At 42.1% G+C, this 14,845-nt stretch overlaps 1 protein-coding gene across 1 annotated transcript in view; it reads left to right on the top strand.

Annotated features, from left to right (window-relative positions):
• The window catches only part of TBX18 (T-box transcription factor 18), a 41,946-nt gene extending 31,062 nt beyond the window's left edge, over positions 1 to 10,884 (top strand). The window contains exons 7-8 of the mRNA XM_035109454.3: positions 554 to 648; positions 6,904 to 10,884. Of these exons, the coding sequence (XP_034965345.3) occupies positions 554 to 648; positions 6,904 to 7,628 (820 nt within the window). The 3' untranslated portion in view covers positions 7,629 to 10,884. The remainder of the gene's footprint in view (positions 1 to 553; positions 649 to 6,903) is intronic.
• Positions 10,885 to 14,845: the final 3,961 nt, after the last annotated feature.

The raw sequence follows: 14,845 nt of genomic DNA, 5'->3' as shown, positions 1-14,845 counted from the left end.
AAGTCCCAAACATGGGCCCTTTACATTTTTATATATACATGCCTGTCCATAGTTCTCAAAAGAGACCCAGGTCCTATTCTTTTCTATGACTATGTTGATCTATTGAGTTGGGAAAACTGTTGTTGTTGTTGGTCTCTATGCAAAAGATAGCAAATGGACATTCTGGCAATTTCAACAAGTGCTTGCATAAAGACGCAACATTAGGGAAGAATTTAATGTATTTTTAGCTTTTAAAATATTTGATTTAGCAGCAGCAACAAGGAAGAAAGCCAAAATCATGTGTCTTTGGCATATTCTTTGCGGGTCACAAGCAAGTTTATTGCAAATGGCTGTGAGGTCCAAACAACCACAGCCTGGCAGCTGTTTGGTTGAAAATGTTGTTTTGGAACCAGATTGTTTTAATGTAATCCTTCCACTATATGTTTGTGTGTGTGTGTGTGTGTGTGTGTGTGTGTGTGAGAGAGAGAGAGAGAGAGAGAGCAATCATAAAGTACTGTGAAGTATAATAAGAAATTATAGATTATTCAACTCATGATTTTGTTATGTTGTATAGGATGGGATTAGAAGCTTTAGTAGAGTCTTATGCATTCTGGAGACCTTCACTGAGGACACTTACATTTGAAGATATACCTGGGATCGCAAAACAAGGTATGAATCTCCCTTGGGAACTTGAAGAATGCTAACGATTATTCACTGAGGGCCCAGCCTTCCTTCCATTTTGGTCATTGGAAAAAATTTACATTGATTTGAACAGATTTCACCTTTAATTGCATGATGGCACAATAATACAATACTCAGCAATTCCAGCAAATACATACATGAAAAAAAAATCTGTGACTATCATTAACAATGCAATTCTGTGCATCCTCAGAAGTAAACTCCATAGAATGTAATGGGGTTTACTCCTAGGGAAGTGCGCAAAGGACTTCAGGCTAAATCTAATAACAGTGCTCATTTCACTGTTAATGGGCATAAATATAGCTTGTACTCTTATAATTTAATTTCAAAATTACTAATCCACGTTGCAGGGCTTACTAACTGATGGCTCGTGCATCACTCTTGACATGTGGGCCAAACTAGAGTCAACCAGTCACATTCTGTATGTGGCAGCTGGCGAAAATGTTTCTTGAAATGCAAATAGTACCTTCTAGGAGAGGACTTTTCTCTGGACTGTGGCAGGAAGAGAACTTCTCTCTTTCCAGGCCACCTCATACATCTCTGCGGTTTGCATGCTTTTCCTTAGTGGCTATTTAAGCCACCAAAAAAAAACCAGTCCATGCCAATTGCATTCTTGCACGTAACCTCATCTCAAGCCATGGCTAGCTTAGCTGCAAGTCAAATAAATGTAAGGCTACAGTTATGGCGATAATCAGAAACAGCATGACTTGCAGTGTGTCCCATCTACTACAGGGGTAAGGTACCAGAAGTGGCCAACCCTCCATGGGCCACTTTGACAGGCGGGTGACCTCATCCACATGTCAGTCACCTGACATGATATTACGAGATTTAACATTCAAGCTGCAGCTGCAAAGGAAGAATTGGGAGCGCACTTCAGCTGCACTCCTGATTCTTCTTTTGCAAGTAACAAATTTTCCTGGGCCTGACAGCATATGATGCCAGGAATGGGGAAGTTTGTGTGAGTCACCCAAAACAGCCCGGAAAGCTAGCCACTGAAGCCTTGTGGACTTATTTACACCTGGTGCAAGAAGCATCTCTGTGCCCCTGCACCATGGGTCTACTATGTCAGGGTTTCTTCCATCTCTGTCTTGCAATTGCCTCTTCAATTGATACTTGCAGCTACAGCTGTGGTGGCACAAGAAAGCCACATATATGTGACTTAATCCCAGGCTTCGTTGCTCCATTGTAAAATGCTAAGCACCTCACACTTCGGGGGGTGGGGGTGGGATCTATACTTTTACTTACTTTATACTAGTACTGTACAATAAATAATTCAGGTCTCTGCCCAAAAGCAGTTTTTAATCTGAAACTAAACAGAAAGAAGGAATAAGGGACAATAGATAATTGGGACCAGTTACCGTATATACAGATGTGGTTCACCCAATTTGTGATGCTAGGCTAGTGCTGAACTTTGACTGGGCAGATGCAGGTTCAGACCTCTCCTTATGGGGTGAGCCTGGCCAGTTGCTGCTTTCTCTCTTTTACCCTAACCCAGGCACCCCCAAACTCAGCTCTCCAGATGTTTTGGGACTACAACTCCCATCATCCCTAGCTAACAGAACCAGTGGTCAGGGATGATGGGAATTGTAGTCAAAAAAACATCTGGAGGGCCGAGTTTGGGGATGCCTGCCCTAACCTCTGTCAACTGTCCTCAGGGTTTTTGTAAGAATTAAAAGGCGGCAGCGGGGAGGGGGGAGACATATTTACCAGTTTGAACTTTCTTAGATGGAAGGATGGAATAAAAACACAAATAAATGAACCATGGATTTCCAGTCTCCATTTGTATATTTTGAGAGCCTCTTCAGTTAAACAAAACAGTGAAAAAGCTAAACGGGCCCTAAGTAAATGGTATCTCCAGAGGTCATTAGAGGTACCCCTGGATTAATGTTCAGAACATGATGAGATGAGCAGGAAAAAATTGCTGTCCATACCAAATGCTGAAAATTGATCTGGGAGCAAGTCAGAGCACTGCTTCACTGCACTGGTAACTGTACCATGCCTGGAGTTTTCCATGTGCTTGGGGTTAGTTTTTTGTTATGGGTGTCAGCCTTCAGTTATATTGAGCCACAAGAAGAGGAAGATATAAGGTTACCTTTATTTTGCCAGCAGTTGACTCAAGATGAAAACAAAACAATTCCTGATGGATATTCTAATTTTAATTGTTGCATTTATGATTAGGTGTAAGAGTCAGTATTATTTCACTCTGGTTTTATTATTTCACTTCTCATTTTAGTATGTCCTGCTTAGCTTGCTGGCTAGTGAAACAAATTATGAAACTTTGCCAATTCTAAGCATGAGTTGCTGCGTAATTCAGATATTACACATTGACTTAAAAAATGGATCTGAGCTGAAAGTTCAACTTTAGTAAATGTGTCTTCAGGAAACTGCAAAAACTGATGTATTGCAAATCTTATAAAGGCCTTTCTATGAATTTTGCAGTGCAGTTCTCCAGTCAAGTAATGCGTAGAAAAATGTATATACATGGGTAAAGTGTCCATAAAAATGTACCTATTTGTGAAATAACATACCAGAATGCAATATTTTAAGGGAAGTTGCCTAGCAAAAATGTGACTATTGGGCAGAATTAGTACTACAATGCTGAAAATTTTTCATGTGGATTTTATTTTATATAAAAATGCCACAATCTGTTTAAAAGGTTAAAAAGGTGAAACAGAGAGAAACCGAAACTGGCGTATTCATCCAACCCTACATGCAACAAATGTTGCATTAACCTAGCATACATTCATTTTTTTCTCATCAGAATTAATGTGAGTTAAAAATGATAAGTTTGGCTGGATCAAGCACCCAACATTTTTGTTGATAGCTGTCAGTCCCAGAGCATGCCAAGATAATTTGTGGTATACTGTACACACCCACACCCACATATATACATATACATATACATATACATATACATATACATATACATATACATATACATATACATATACATATACATATACATATACATACATACATACATACATACATACATACATACATATACTCTTTAGCCCTGTAACAACCCCCCCCCCAAGCACCATTTAAAGACAATGCTCTTTAACAGGGGTCAGCAAACTTTTTCAGCGGGGGGCCGGTCCACTGTCCCTCAGACCTTGTGGGGGGCCGGACTGTATTTTGAAAAAAAAATGAACGAATTCCTATGCCCCACAAATAATCCAGAGAAGCATTTCAAATAAAATCACACATTCTACTCATGTAAAAACACCAGGCAGGCCCCACAAATAACCCAGAGATGCATTTTAAATAAAAGGACACATTCTACTCGTGTATAAACATGCTGATTCCTGGACCGTCTGCCGCCTGGATTTAGAAGGCGATTGGGCCGCATCCGGCCCCCGGGCCTTAGTTTGGGGACCCCTGCTCTAACCATAACCAGAACTCTAATCATAACCAGAACTCCACCTTCTGTTTTCCATGCTAAGCCATTTCAGAGTTATATTCAACAACAGCAAAATAATAGACAATAAGGCAAGAAGTTATTTTTTTCTTCTAAAATCATTTGCTTCAGAATTTCCATAAAAATTCTGCAATAGAATATAAGCATAGCCAAAAACTCCAGGGTGATTCAATTTTGCGTAAACTATGTGGGGGAAATGAGTGTGCCAGAAGTATATTTTTTAAATAGGAAGTTAGTTTTGGATCTGAAATTATAGAGATGCTGATGTAGACGTCCCTTAGGACGTTGCTTGGTGTTTTTCATTCCATATTAATTGCCAGGGATTATGGTGATGTAAAATAAATACCCCTCCTAAATACCTCAAGGAGCAGAGTTAGAAGAGAGATACCATTTTAATAAGTTTCCTACTAGCTATGTATGGCTTTGTGAAAAAGAATCTCCTCTGTCTTCCTTCCTCTTGCTTAGGGCCACACAAGCCGTAGAAGTTATTGTTGGTGTTCGCAGGTGTTTAGCATTAGAAAGAGAGCCCAAGAAAACTTTTCCATATGATACGCTTCCCCATCTTCTTGGCTTGATCCCCTTTAGAGAGTATACCGGTGTCCTGTGGTCTATATATATATACACATATAAATAATAATTGCCCAGGCATTGGGACTTGGGAAAGGACCTTTGACTCCTCCTTATGAGATGCACTGATCCGGATTCCAAAATTAATGAGAAAAACATGTTCATGTAATTAGTTCTAAGTGCTTCATGTGACTTTGCATAGCTGATACAAAGTGTAGCCTAAGGCAGACGTGGACAGATGCAAGCGGAGTGAAGACTTTAAAAAAGTAAATTAAAACAAAAAAGTACCCACCACTGCCATATTAAGTATCCCCCTCAATGAACTTCTGAATAATTTCTGCCACCTCCCAAAACCACTGGATTCCCCTCTTCCAAGAAGAACAGTCCTTAGTAACAATAAATGTGTTGCCTGTGAATGGGCACTCAGTGTTGGACTTCGAAATTCACTAGCTGAGGCCAGGTAAAATTGAGCTGATGGGGCTGGAAGAAGACTCGGAAAGTTTGCTCAAGGGCAGGTTACCTAGCAGAACCCATGTAAACACACCTTGGTATGAATTACACGTGCGAGCTAAAAATAGATATCAGAGTTGCTACAGATTGGAGTCAGCACAGAGCTCCAAAACTGGCCAACAGTACTGCACAAGGGGAGGAGACTGACAACAGCTTGCTAAAGACTTGTATACCAACCTAAAGGCAATGTGGCCAGTGGGCTGCGGTAAGTTTCTGTTTAGTGGAAGCTTGCTCCCCAGCCCCCCCAGTCCAATCACCATAGCTGTCAAGTTCTCCCTTTTTAAAAGGAAAATTCCCTCATGCTGAGTTCCTTGCAAGAAAAGGGAAAACTTGACAGCTATGCCAATCACGTGTTTGTGTGTGTGTGTGTGTGTGTGTGCTTGTGTAGGATTATGCTGAGAAACAGCATGAAAGCCAACCAACCCTATGAATGCATTGTAGTTGCAGCAGTGTGAAATGATGTGACTAGCAAGAGTTGGGCAGCTCCGACCCTACTAGACAAATACTCCAGCCTCAGGATTGATTGATTTATGACATTAGAATTTCTAAACGGTATACCTAAATAGTAATAATTTTCAAAATCTGCTGGATTTGCTATTTGGATTCATGGATTCTTCTATATGTATATTTTTTTAAAAAAATGCATGCTACCCCTAGGGGGGCAAGCTTCCACTAAACAGAAACTTACTGGAGTCCACTGGCCACATTGCCTTTAGTGGACTTAAAGGGGTGTATAAAATTATGTATCGTATGAACAGAGAAGTTTTCTCCCCTTCTCATAGTACCTGAGCCACCCAGAGATGCTGAATCCAGTTAGGTTCGGGGCACACAGAACTTTCCATTTTTAAACTATGCAATTTGCTCCTACAAGATGTAGCGACGGCCATCATCTTGGATGATGTTCAGAGGGAGTTAGAGATCTTCATGGATAAGGCTAACCATATCTGTGAGAAAGGTCAGAGGCACTATGCCTCCGAATACTGGTTTCTGGTTGTCTTCCTTGTGGCCTTGCCAGAGACCTCTGGTCGGCCACTGTGAGAAAAAGATGCTGAAATAGATTGATTGATTGATCCAGCAGGACCCTTCTTCCGTTGTTTATTATCAGTCATCTTGCTTGGAGCTTCAGTATTGCTCTTTGAGAATTGCATTGTAGAAATATGTGGGTCTGCAGGGAGGGAAATGGGTTGTCTTCAACGAAAGTAACTAATACAGTGGTACCTCGGTTTAAGGATGCAATTGGTTCCGGGGAGCCGTTCGCTCCCCGAGCAGTACTTAAACGGATCGTCTCTTCCACGCATGCGTGAAGCGCCAATAGAGCACTTATGCGCGCACCGCGCAGATCGCTTCTGCACATCCACACACTGCGGAACCCGGAAGTAAACACTTCCGAGTCCACGGAGTACTCAAACCGAGAGTACTCAAACTGCAGCGGACTTAAACCGAGGTATGACTGTACTTATGTGCAGCTAAAGTATAGTTGTACTATAGATGTACCATTTGAAGGGGGGAAATATGGATTCAAATCCATCCTTAACTAGGAAGTTTGATGGGTTACTTTGGCAGATCTATATCAGTCTAACTTACCTTACAGGGGTTTTGTAAAAAAAAGAGAAAGAAAAAGAGAGTGTAATCCTATTTAAGCCACCTTGAGGGTTGAATACGTATGTAAAAATTAATTCTCTTTTCCTAGGATGCTATTTTATACTTGGGTATTTTTCTTCTTCTAGGAAATGCTGGCTCTTCTGCTTTGCTCCAGGGAACCGGAAATGGAGTACCAACCACCCACCCCCACCTGCTCCCGGGGTCCCCCTGTTCTTCTCCTGCCTTCCACCTTGCTCCCAACACTAGCCAGCTCTGCAGCCTCGCTCCAGCTGACTACACAGCTTGTGCCCGTTCCGGTCTAGCCCTTAACAGATACAGCACTTCCTTGGCCGAAACCTACAACAGGCTTACAAACCAATCCAGTGAGACCTTTGCAACCCCAAGGACTCCCTCCTATGTCGGTGTGTCGGGCAGTTCGACCGTGAACATGCCTGTGGCAGGCAGCGACGGCGATGCGTTCGGCTGCCCTCAGACAGGCTTGTCAATGCAGATTTCAGGGATGTCTCCGCAGCTGCAGTATATCATGCCCTCGCCATCGGGCAACGCCTTCGCTGCAAATCAAACCCACCAGAGTTCCTACAACACTTTCAGGCTGCACAGCCCCTGTGCTCTGTACGGATACAACTTCTCCACGTCCCCCAAACTGGCTGCCAGTCCTGAGAAAATCGTTTCTTCCCAAGGAAGTTTCTTGGGGTCGTCGCCAAGTGGAACCATGACCGATCGGCAGATGTTGCCCCCTGTAGAAGGAGTGCACTTACTTAGCAGCGGGGGGCAGCAGAATTTCTTTGACTCTAGGACCCTAGGAAGCTTAACGCTGTCATCATCTCAAGTATCTGCACATATGGTTTGATAAAGCCTTTTAAAAACAAAAGTACATTGGTTTCTACAATGTATTTCCTTTTCGGGATTATGCTAAGGTGATTAATGTGCCTAGTAAGGTGTTTATGCTTTAAAAAAAGTCATCAAGGGAAGTTTGACTTGCCTATTGGCAGATATTTGAATATGTGCTCGTGTTCAGAGTTAAGCCGAGTTTGCTTGCAGAGCAGCCCATTTAGTAGCAGTAGACTTCATTTTATAACACGTTTGGCCATATGCAACAAATTAAGAAGGGCTTCCTGCAGCACTCTTTCTCTCCACATCTTTCCCTCTTTAAAGAACAAAACAACACTCAGGTCTGATTAAGATGAAACAAAAAACACTTTTAAAATATATATAACTACCATTTTGTAACAGCTGTCCTTAAAGCGTTCTTACCACAACGAGCTGGTGCCACAATGCACGCATTACTTCTCTGTTGTAAGAGAGATAATAAACATATGTGGGCTTGCATTAGGCTTAGTTCAGAAGTCTGTCAAATTTTCTAAATAAAGGGACAGGATGATCTCCCTTCTCGATCTTTTCATTGGCACACCATTGCTTTGTGAACACCTAGGAGCACTATGAAGAGACAACAATCTAAATTAAGCATTGGAACGGGCAACGAGGCCTATTTTTCTGTACAGAATGAATTTAAAGGAGGCTTGCTCCATGTGAAGAGAGTATAAAGATGATAGAGATTTTTATATTTTAAAATATTAAATATATGTTTGCAAATATAAAAGACAAGGCAGGACTTCTACATATTTCCATAAACTTTCTATTTAAGAATGGTGTTAGGAACGGTAGCAGAATGGTGGAGAGGGGCGGTGGCACTTGCCTGAGCTGGCAGGTGGGTCACTGCTGCTTAAGAGGAAGGAGAAGCGGAGGGGCAATGTGCTAGGCAGGTTGGAACTCTGCAATTTGTATCAGCAGGAACATATTGGCTCCACCAGTGCATTTGTGCCGTGACCTGCCTGCTGCCATGCCCCTCCCTCCTGGTAAGCAGCAATGATCTACCTGCTGCGGCATCAGGTAAGCATCACTACTATTTCCCACCATCCACTCCAGGGTAGGGTGCCGTGGAAAAATCACCCTTTCTGTTTCTGTAGTTCTACAAATAATTTGCTCACACTCCTTTGTCACAGTCTAGGTAAGGCTGCAATCCTATATGGTACACCCTTTTCTACAAGGAAGTCTCACTGCACAGTGGTGCTTACCTCTGAATAGACATGCATGATATCACACCATAAAGCTTACTGCTAGTTTGTTTTGAGTGTGTCCCCAAGAGCAGAAGAACATACTGCATAGGTTTGGGTCATCTGAAGCCTCTTCCTTCCAGGGCCCTGCAGTGGGTTGACAGACTTCTGCCACATCTTGTGGTGACACTGGCAACTGGTGTAATGCAAGGAGCTTCAGTCAGCATGGGAAAATGGCCATGCTTCAGTAGATGTGCAGAAGCGGCAGTGTACATTTCATATAACCTCTTCGAAACCCTACAAGTATGACATTTCTAGTTGTGGGGTAAGAAACCAAAACCGTACACATTTTCTGCTTGCACCACCGTGGGCAACAGTTTTTCCCCATCCCAACAAACACTTGATTATGATTTTCCCCCTGATTGCTTTCTGAATATTTGTTTTGCCCATGGACCTTAAAAGGAAGAAAAACATCAACTATACCACTGTGCTATGTAGAATACTAGAACTACAACTGCAGAATAAACTGTTTGTTACCCTTTTAGCAATCTTACATCTGCAGAGCAGTGAAATGAGAGTAAAAGTATCCGGGTCTAGAAATATTGTGTCTGGCTATTCTAGTTGCAGGTAGAATTTGTTCAGACTTAAGCAGCGACTCTTGTCAGATAAGTTCCGAGAAGTTCTTGTATCCATTATCCTGGTATTTGAGTGCCACAAGGTTGGGATCCAAAAAGCCTTGTGAATGAAGAGGAAGTGTTTCCCCAGGTGCATAGGGTTGGTTTCAGCAGCATCTCTTCACACCACTTTGGACCCTTCTCTGGGGAGCCCACCAGCTTCCAAGATTGGCTTTCTGAAGGCTGTGAGTGGCTACAGTGGGAAGGGCAGGAAATATACGCAGTGTTCTATGCACGGCTCTTTGGATCCTGGCCGATATTGTGTGGTTCCTTAAACCCATAACATCAACCTTCTTGTGAAGGTTTATGTTTCACGTATTAGAAGCCTACTCTCCTAACCTGCATAACTGTAAATCTTGTATATTGTGTGAACACTCAGCAAGCACAATGTCATAAAAAGCACATTAGGTTTATAGTTCTGGACCCTCTTGCTGTAGCAGCAAACCCTTGTTTCAGTAGGATTTCCCTGAAGATGCAGGATTGTAGTTCTAAAAGTGTTGGCATGACAAAAATGGTTGTGCCAATAAGTGGAAGCAAATATGGCACCTCAAATGATGTTAAACATGTATCTGAATTGCAAAATTTGAATTTAGGATTCTGGATGAGGTACTTCTTGAGTTTGGATGTCTCATATCAGTGTCTTACATGTTTCTAATCTAAGGTTGTCAGATATCCTGAACAATTGTTTTATTTGTTGCATGAATGCTGTTACAAAGGCAGTCAAGTTTCAAATAACAAAAATATATTGAATAAGATCTCTGCATTGCAGGGGCTTGGATTAGATGATCAGCTCTACAATTCTGTGATTCCAACACAGTTACAAGGAATCCTGCTAGAATTGAAAACATTAATATTTAAGTTACACAAAATCTTAAATGGACATAATGCTATATTTAATTTTTTAACGCAAATGAATTATATACTGCCCTCTTAAAGGAAACTATGCTAGGAAGTGATGGGGCAAAACGGACCATGAAGATCAAGGTCATACTGTCTTGTTGCAAAAAAATGCAGCACAACTGAACCCCCTGGGTATGTATGCACAATTATAACAGTATCTGCTTTGTAATTTCTATTGGATTTCCATTATCCTGCCTTTTTTGCATCATTCCCCCCCTCATATATTAATAAAGCCATGGTATTATAATTGAAACACCTTTTCTCTTAAAATGCAGTTGCTGCTGTACATAGTAAATGGTGTATGATTGCAAAGTCCAGCTTTTCGTGGAATATAATGAATGCCAAATATGCAGTATATCTGTAATTATATATAGCTGTATTTTGTTTTTTAAAGCCACAGAAATGATATTAAAGTGTGTACCTAAAAACACTTTTTAATAAATTTTGAAAATAAAAATCCTTTAAAACCACCAACCCTAAACCTACAGCCATCCTCTTCAGAAAAGCGTCGTGCATTTTGACTGCGTGTTACATTTCTTCTTGAGGAACTCTCAGTGTGATATATCTTCCTGTCACTTTCTCCCTGCAGGGTGTTAACATTTTAATATGGTAAACGTAATACAGGAGTGGAACCGCCCGCCTCCCAACTACCACTCCTTAGCTGTCTTTAACATAGCGTGAAAGAAGAAAACCTTAAGCACCTGGTACAAGCTTACCTTCGGCAGTGGCAGTCACAACTCATAACAGGACTTCTGTACAAGGAAATTGTGGCCTGACTCTACAGCCTTCTAGGCATGGGCAGTGGAAAATTCTGGTGTAAAGACAAACCATGGGAGAGATTTGTTTTCATAATCTCTCTGGTCTCGATATGCTACTAAAATTAGGGTATAGACGCAACCAGCTGCAAGCTGCAGAGGGATGGGGGTTTGCAGTCAGACAAGACAGGGAAAACCCCATGTTGCTATAGAATATGTAATGGCTGCATTATTAAAGGTCTCATCACGATCCATTTCTCTCAAAACGCTTGTCTCAGGTGTAAAAGTTGAAGAAATAAGTAGCACTTGGATGTCATTAGGCACACAGTCGGCAGGCTTGCGGAGAGAGAAATATAAGTGTTCTTTTACGTGCTTAAATTTAAACCTGTTGCTATCTGTCCCCTCTTGTCATTTGAAGGTGAAGGTTGTGATAAATGTTGAGCACATGAAGAGTCTAATGCAGGCAGCCAACCAGCGACGTTTTTATTTTGGAACACAGGAATGAAGGGCTTGCCGAGCTGAACTAGCCCCTGACAGACCCTTGCTATTTTGCCACATGCCTGAACTCATTCCAAAAGATGTGACGATAGGATGAGAGCTGCTTATCGGCCAGATCTAGAAAATTAACACTCTCATGTATGTTCCACTGGCTTCTCCAATGCTGTGCACCCCCCAAGTATATGGTCTGTTCTTGCTGCCTGATAAAAGGAGGGAAAGATATGACTCTGCTCTCCAGATGTTTTAGACCAGACATCCCCAAACATCTGCGGCCCTCCAGATGTTTTGGCCTACAGCTCCCATGATCCCTAGCTAACAGGACCAGTGGTCAGGGAAGATGGGAATTGTAGTCCAAAACATCTGGAGAGCCAAAGTCTGGGGATGCCTGTTTTAGACCACAGCTCACACCAGGCGAAGGTCAATGGTGATGGGAGTTGTAGTCCTCAACATCTGGAGGGCACAGTGTTGGCTACAGTGGCACCTCGGGTTACAAACACTTCAGGTTACAAACACTTCAGGTTACAGACTCCGCTAACCCAGAAATAGTACCTCAGGTTAAGAACTTTGCTTCAGGATGAGAACAGAAATCATGCTCTGGCGGCACAGCGGCAGCAGGAGGCCCCATTAGCTAAAGTGGTACCTCAGGTTAAGAACAGTTTCAGGTTAAGAACGGACCTCCGGAATGAATTAAATTCTTAACGCGAGGTACCACTGTAATCCTGACTTGAATGTTGCAGAATATATTGATTCACTGGCAAATGTAAGCAATGAATGATTGCACTGCACTCGAGGTGGGGAGGTAGAAAATGACAATCACATTAGCAATATCTGCTATAATATGTGGGGTCCTTGGAAACACAGCTATTGCTTCACCAGGCTAAACCAGGTGAGGGTAACCAATGGGTCTCAAACTCTCGGGGACTTAGGGACTTAGGGTAGACTCCCTTGGATTGAGCAGATGAGACCTATAGTGGGTCCAGCAGTCCAGAAGGTGGGGGGCAGATGGGGCTCATCAACCTGGAGAAGGAAAGCTCTGATCCTAAACTTCTGTTGCCATGGGGAGTATCTTCAGGAGAAGAAAAGGCTAAGGTGTAAACCCTACACTAAATAAAGCTCTCTGAAATATGGCAAGATTCAAAAACCCGCCCCCTTCCCCCCACCAGGCAGGGTGAATATGCCTGCAAATTTCAAACAAGTCTGCCAAAAATAAAGGTACAGTATACAGGTAGATGGTTCCTCTATATCTAATCTCAAACTTTTTCTTTAAAGATTGCCAGCACAAAAAAGCCTGGACCTAATTGCTTGTAATTTTGTAGGCATTATCCTACCTACTTGATGACCTGCAAATTTCATCTACTTCTGCAAAAAACACCACCAAATACTAAAAGTGAGGATGAAACTTCATCCCCCCCTGCCCAAATTGGCCTTGGCCCCCAAGCCAATTTTTCCAGCCTCCAAAGTACTCAATATCAAGGTGAGCCATTTCCCAAAGTGCTGGATGAAGATCTTGTGGTCTCTAGAGTAATATACAGCACACAACTTCTGGGCCTTTGATGACACATCTTTCCATTTAGTTTTTCCTGTGTGCGCTACTACTGAGTTATAATATTAGACTGTAGATTTCAAATTGTATTTTCTTTTATAGTAAGCTTCTTTGGACATTTCGGAGGGGGGGGATGTATCTAAATAATTTCACAAATTAATTGCTAGTAGAGCTATCCCACATTGGGTAAATAGGCCTGATGCTGATAGGAATTTCTATACATGATCATGTGTCTTATAGAAGTCAGCTAGCGAATCTCCTCAGAGATCACTTTGCTATGACAAAATTCCCTCAAGTCTTTTATTGCTTATCACTGTTTCTGACATAATCATTATATATGTGTGTAGGTGCACTACCTTGGGGGCCAAAGGGCCTTTTGGTCAAAAGGCAGGCGTAAAATAATCTACCTACCTTTATTCTCCATGGGAACTGTTCTGAGTCTGCCCTGTATCACCAAGTCCTTAATACACTATGTGCCGTATGCTGCAGCACTCCATTCTCTGCTTCACAAGTGTATGGGATGGATAGTGTATTACTGACTGTCACAGAAAATTGAAGTTGATTTCGCCTATGCAATAGGAAAACTAGGAAAAGAGACATCAGGGTGGGGAGAGTCCCCTCTAAGAGTTCAACAAATTGGCCTATTACTTTATTTACTTCAAACATTAACATTTTTGCCCAGGTTTGGTAAAGCAGCTTAAGAGGAAGAGGTGTACAGATAAACAGATTTGTGGACATATCATGTTTTGCACTATTATTGTGGTAGTTCTTGTAGACTATGGTAATCAGGAAATCTACACAGTCACAACAGAGGGGGCAAAGCACACTAAATGGTTCTCTTCAGTAGGTTTCACCATCCTGGTGCACCCCTGATGTCATGGACTGCAACTGCCTGACCATTGGCCTTGCTGTCCGGGGATGATGAGAGAACCATAGTCCAAAGCATCTGCAATAGAAGGGCAACTGGAAGAACCCCATTGTGTTGCACCAGCTTTACAAAGTGATCCATGTAGGATTGCACGAGGCAGCTACACTCATCGTCCTTGCCGTGTTTCTTGTGCTTGTGAAATGAAGAACTGGGAATAGAACATACTGTCTAAATTTTCCACAACCGTGCTCCAGTGGACTGTGCTTCTGGCAAGTTTGCTTTGAGCCAATGGACTCCAGTGTGATGATTTCCTCATGCTCAGAGAGCCTCTGAGCTGAATCAAGTTGGTGGTTGCAGCTACTTTTCCTATGCTGCTGATTGTTGCGTAGGCTTAGGTGAGTGCAGCAGTGTAGAGCACCAGGAATGGATTCTGGACAGCTTTCCTGGCCTGTTAATGGTTGGCAGAGTATTTGATGACAGTTGCAAGAATCCGATGCACAGCAGTATCCTTTACAGCAGTTTAATCTTTGTCATCAAATCCTCCAGCAGCCATGATTAATAGCAGCACTTGAGCCTAGTTTGAAAGTTGTATATTTGGCAGCTATGAACTTTGATCTATGGTTTCACTTTAAAGAATCATTATGACACAAGCGTCTCCTGTGATCCTTCCCTCTAATTAAACCACACACAAATACAACATGGAGAAATCTGATGCTATTGATATAAGCTCTGTGTTTATTACGATATTTTAGGCACTTTATTAAAGTGGACTGTC

Source organism: Zootoca vivipara, chromosome 3 (genome assembly GCF_965207765.1).
Source record: "Zootoca vivipara chromosome 3, rZooViv2.hap1.1, whole genome shotgun sequence".
Taxonomy (NCBI): Eukaryota; Metazoa; Chordata; class Lepidosauria; order Squamata; family Lacertidae; genus Zootoca; species Zootoca vivipara.
Note: the sequence above shows the minus strand (reverse complement) of the source record. Positions and strands in the feature narration are given on the sequence as shown.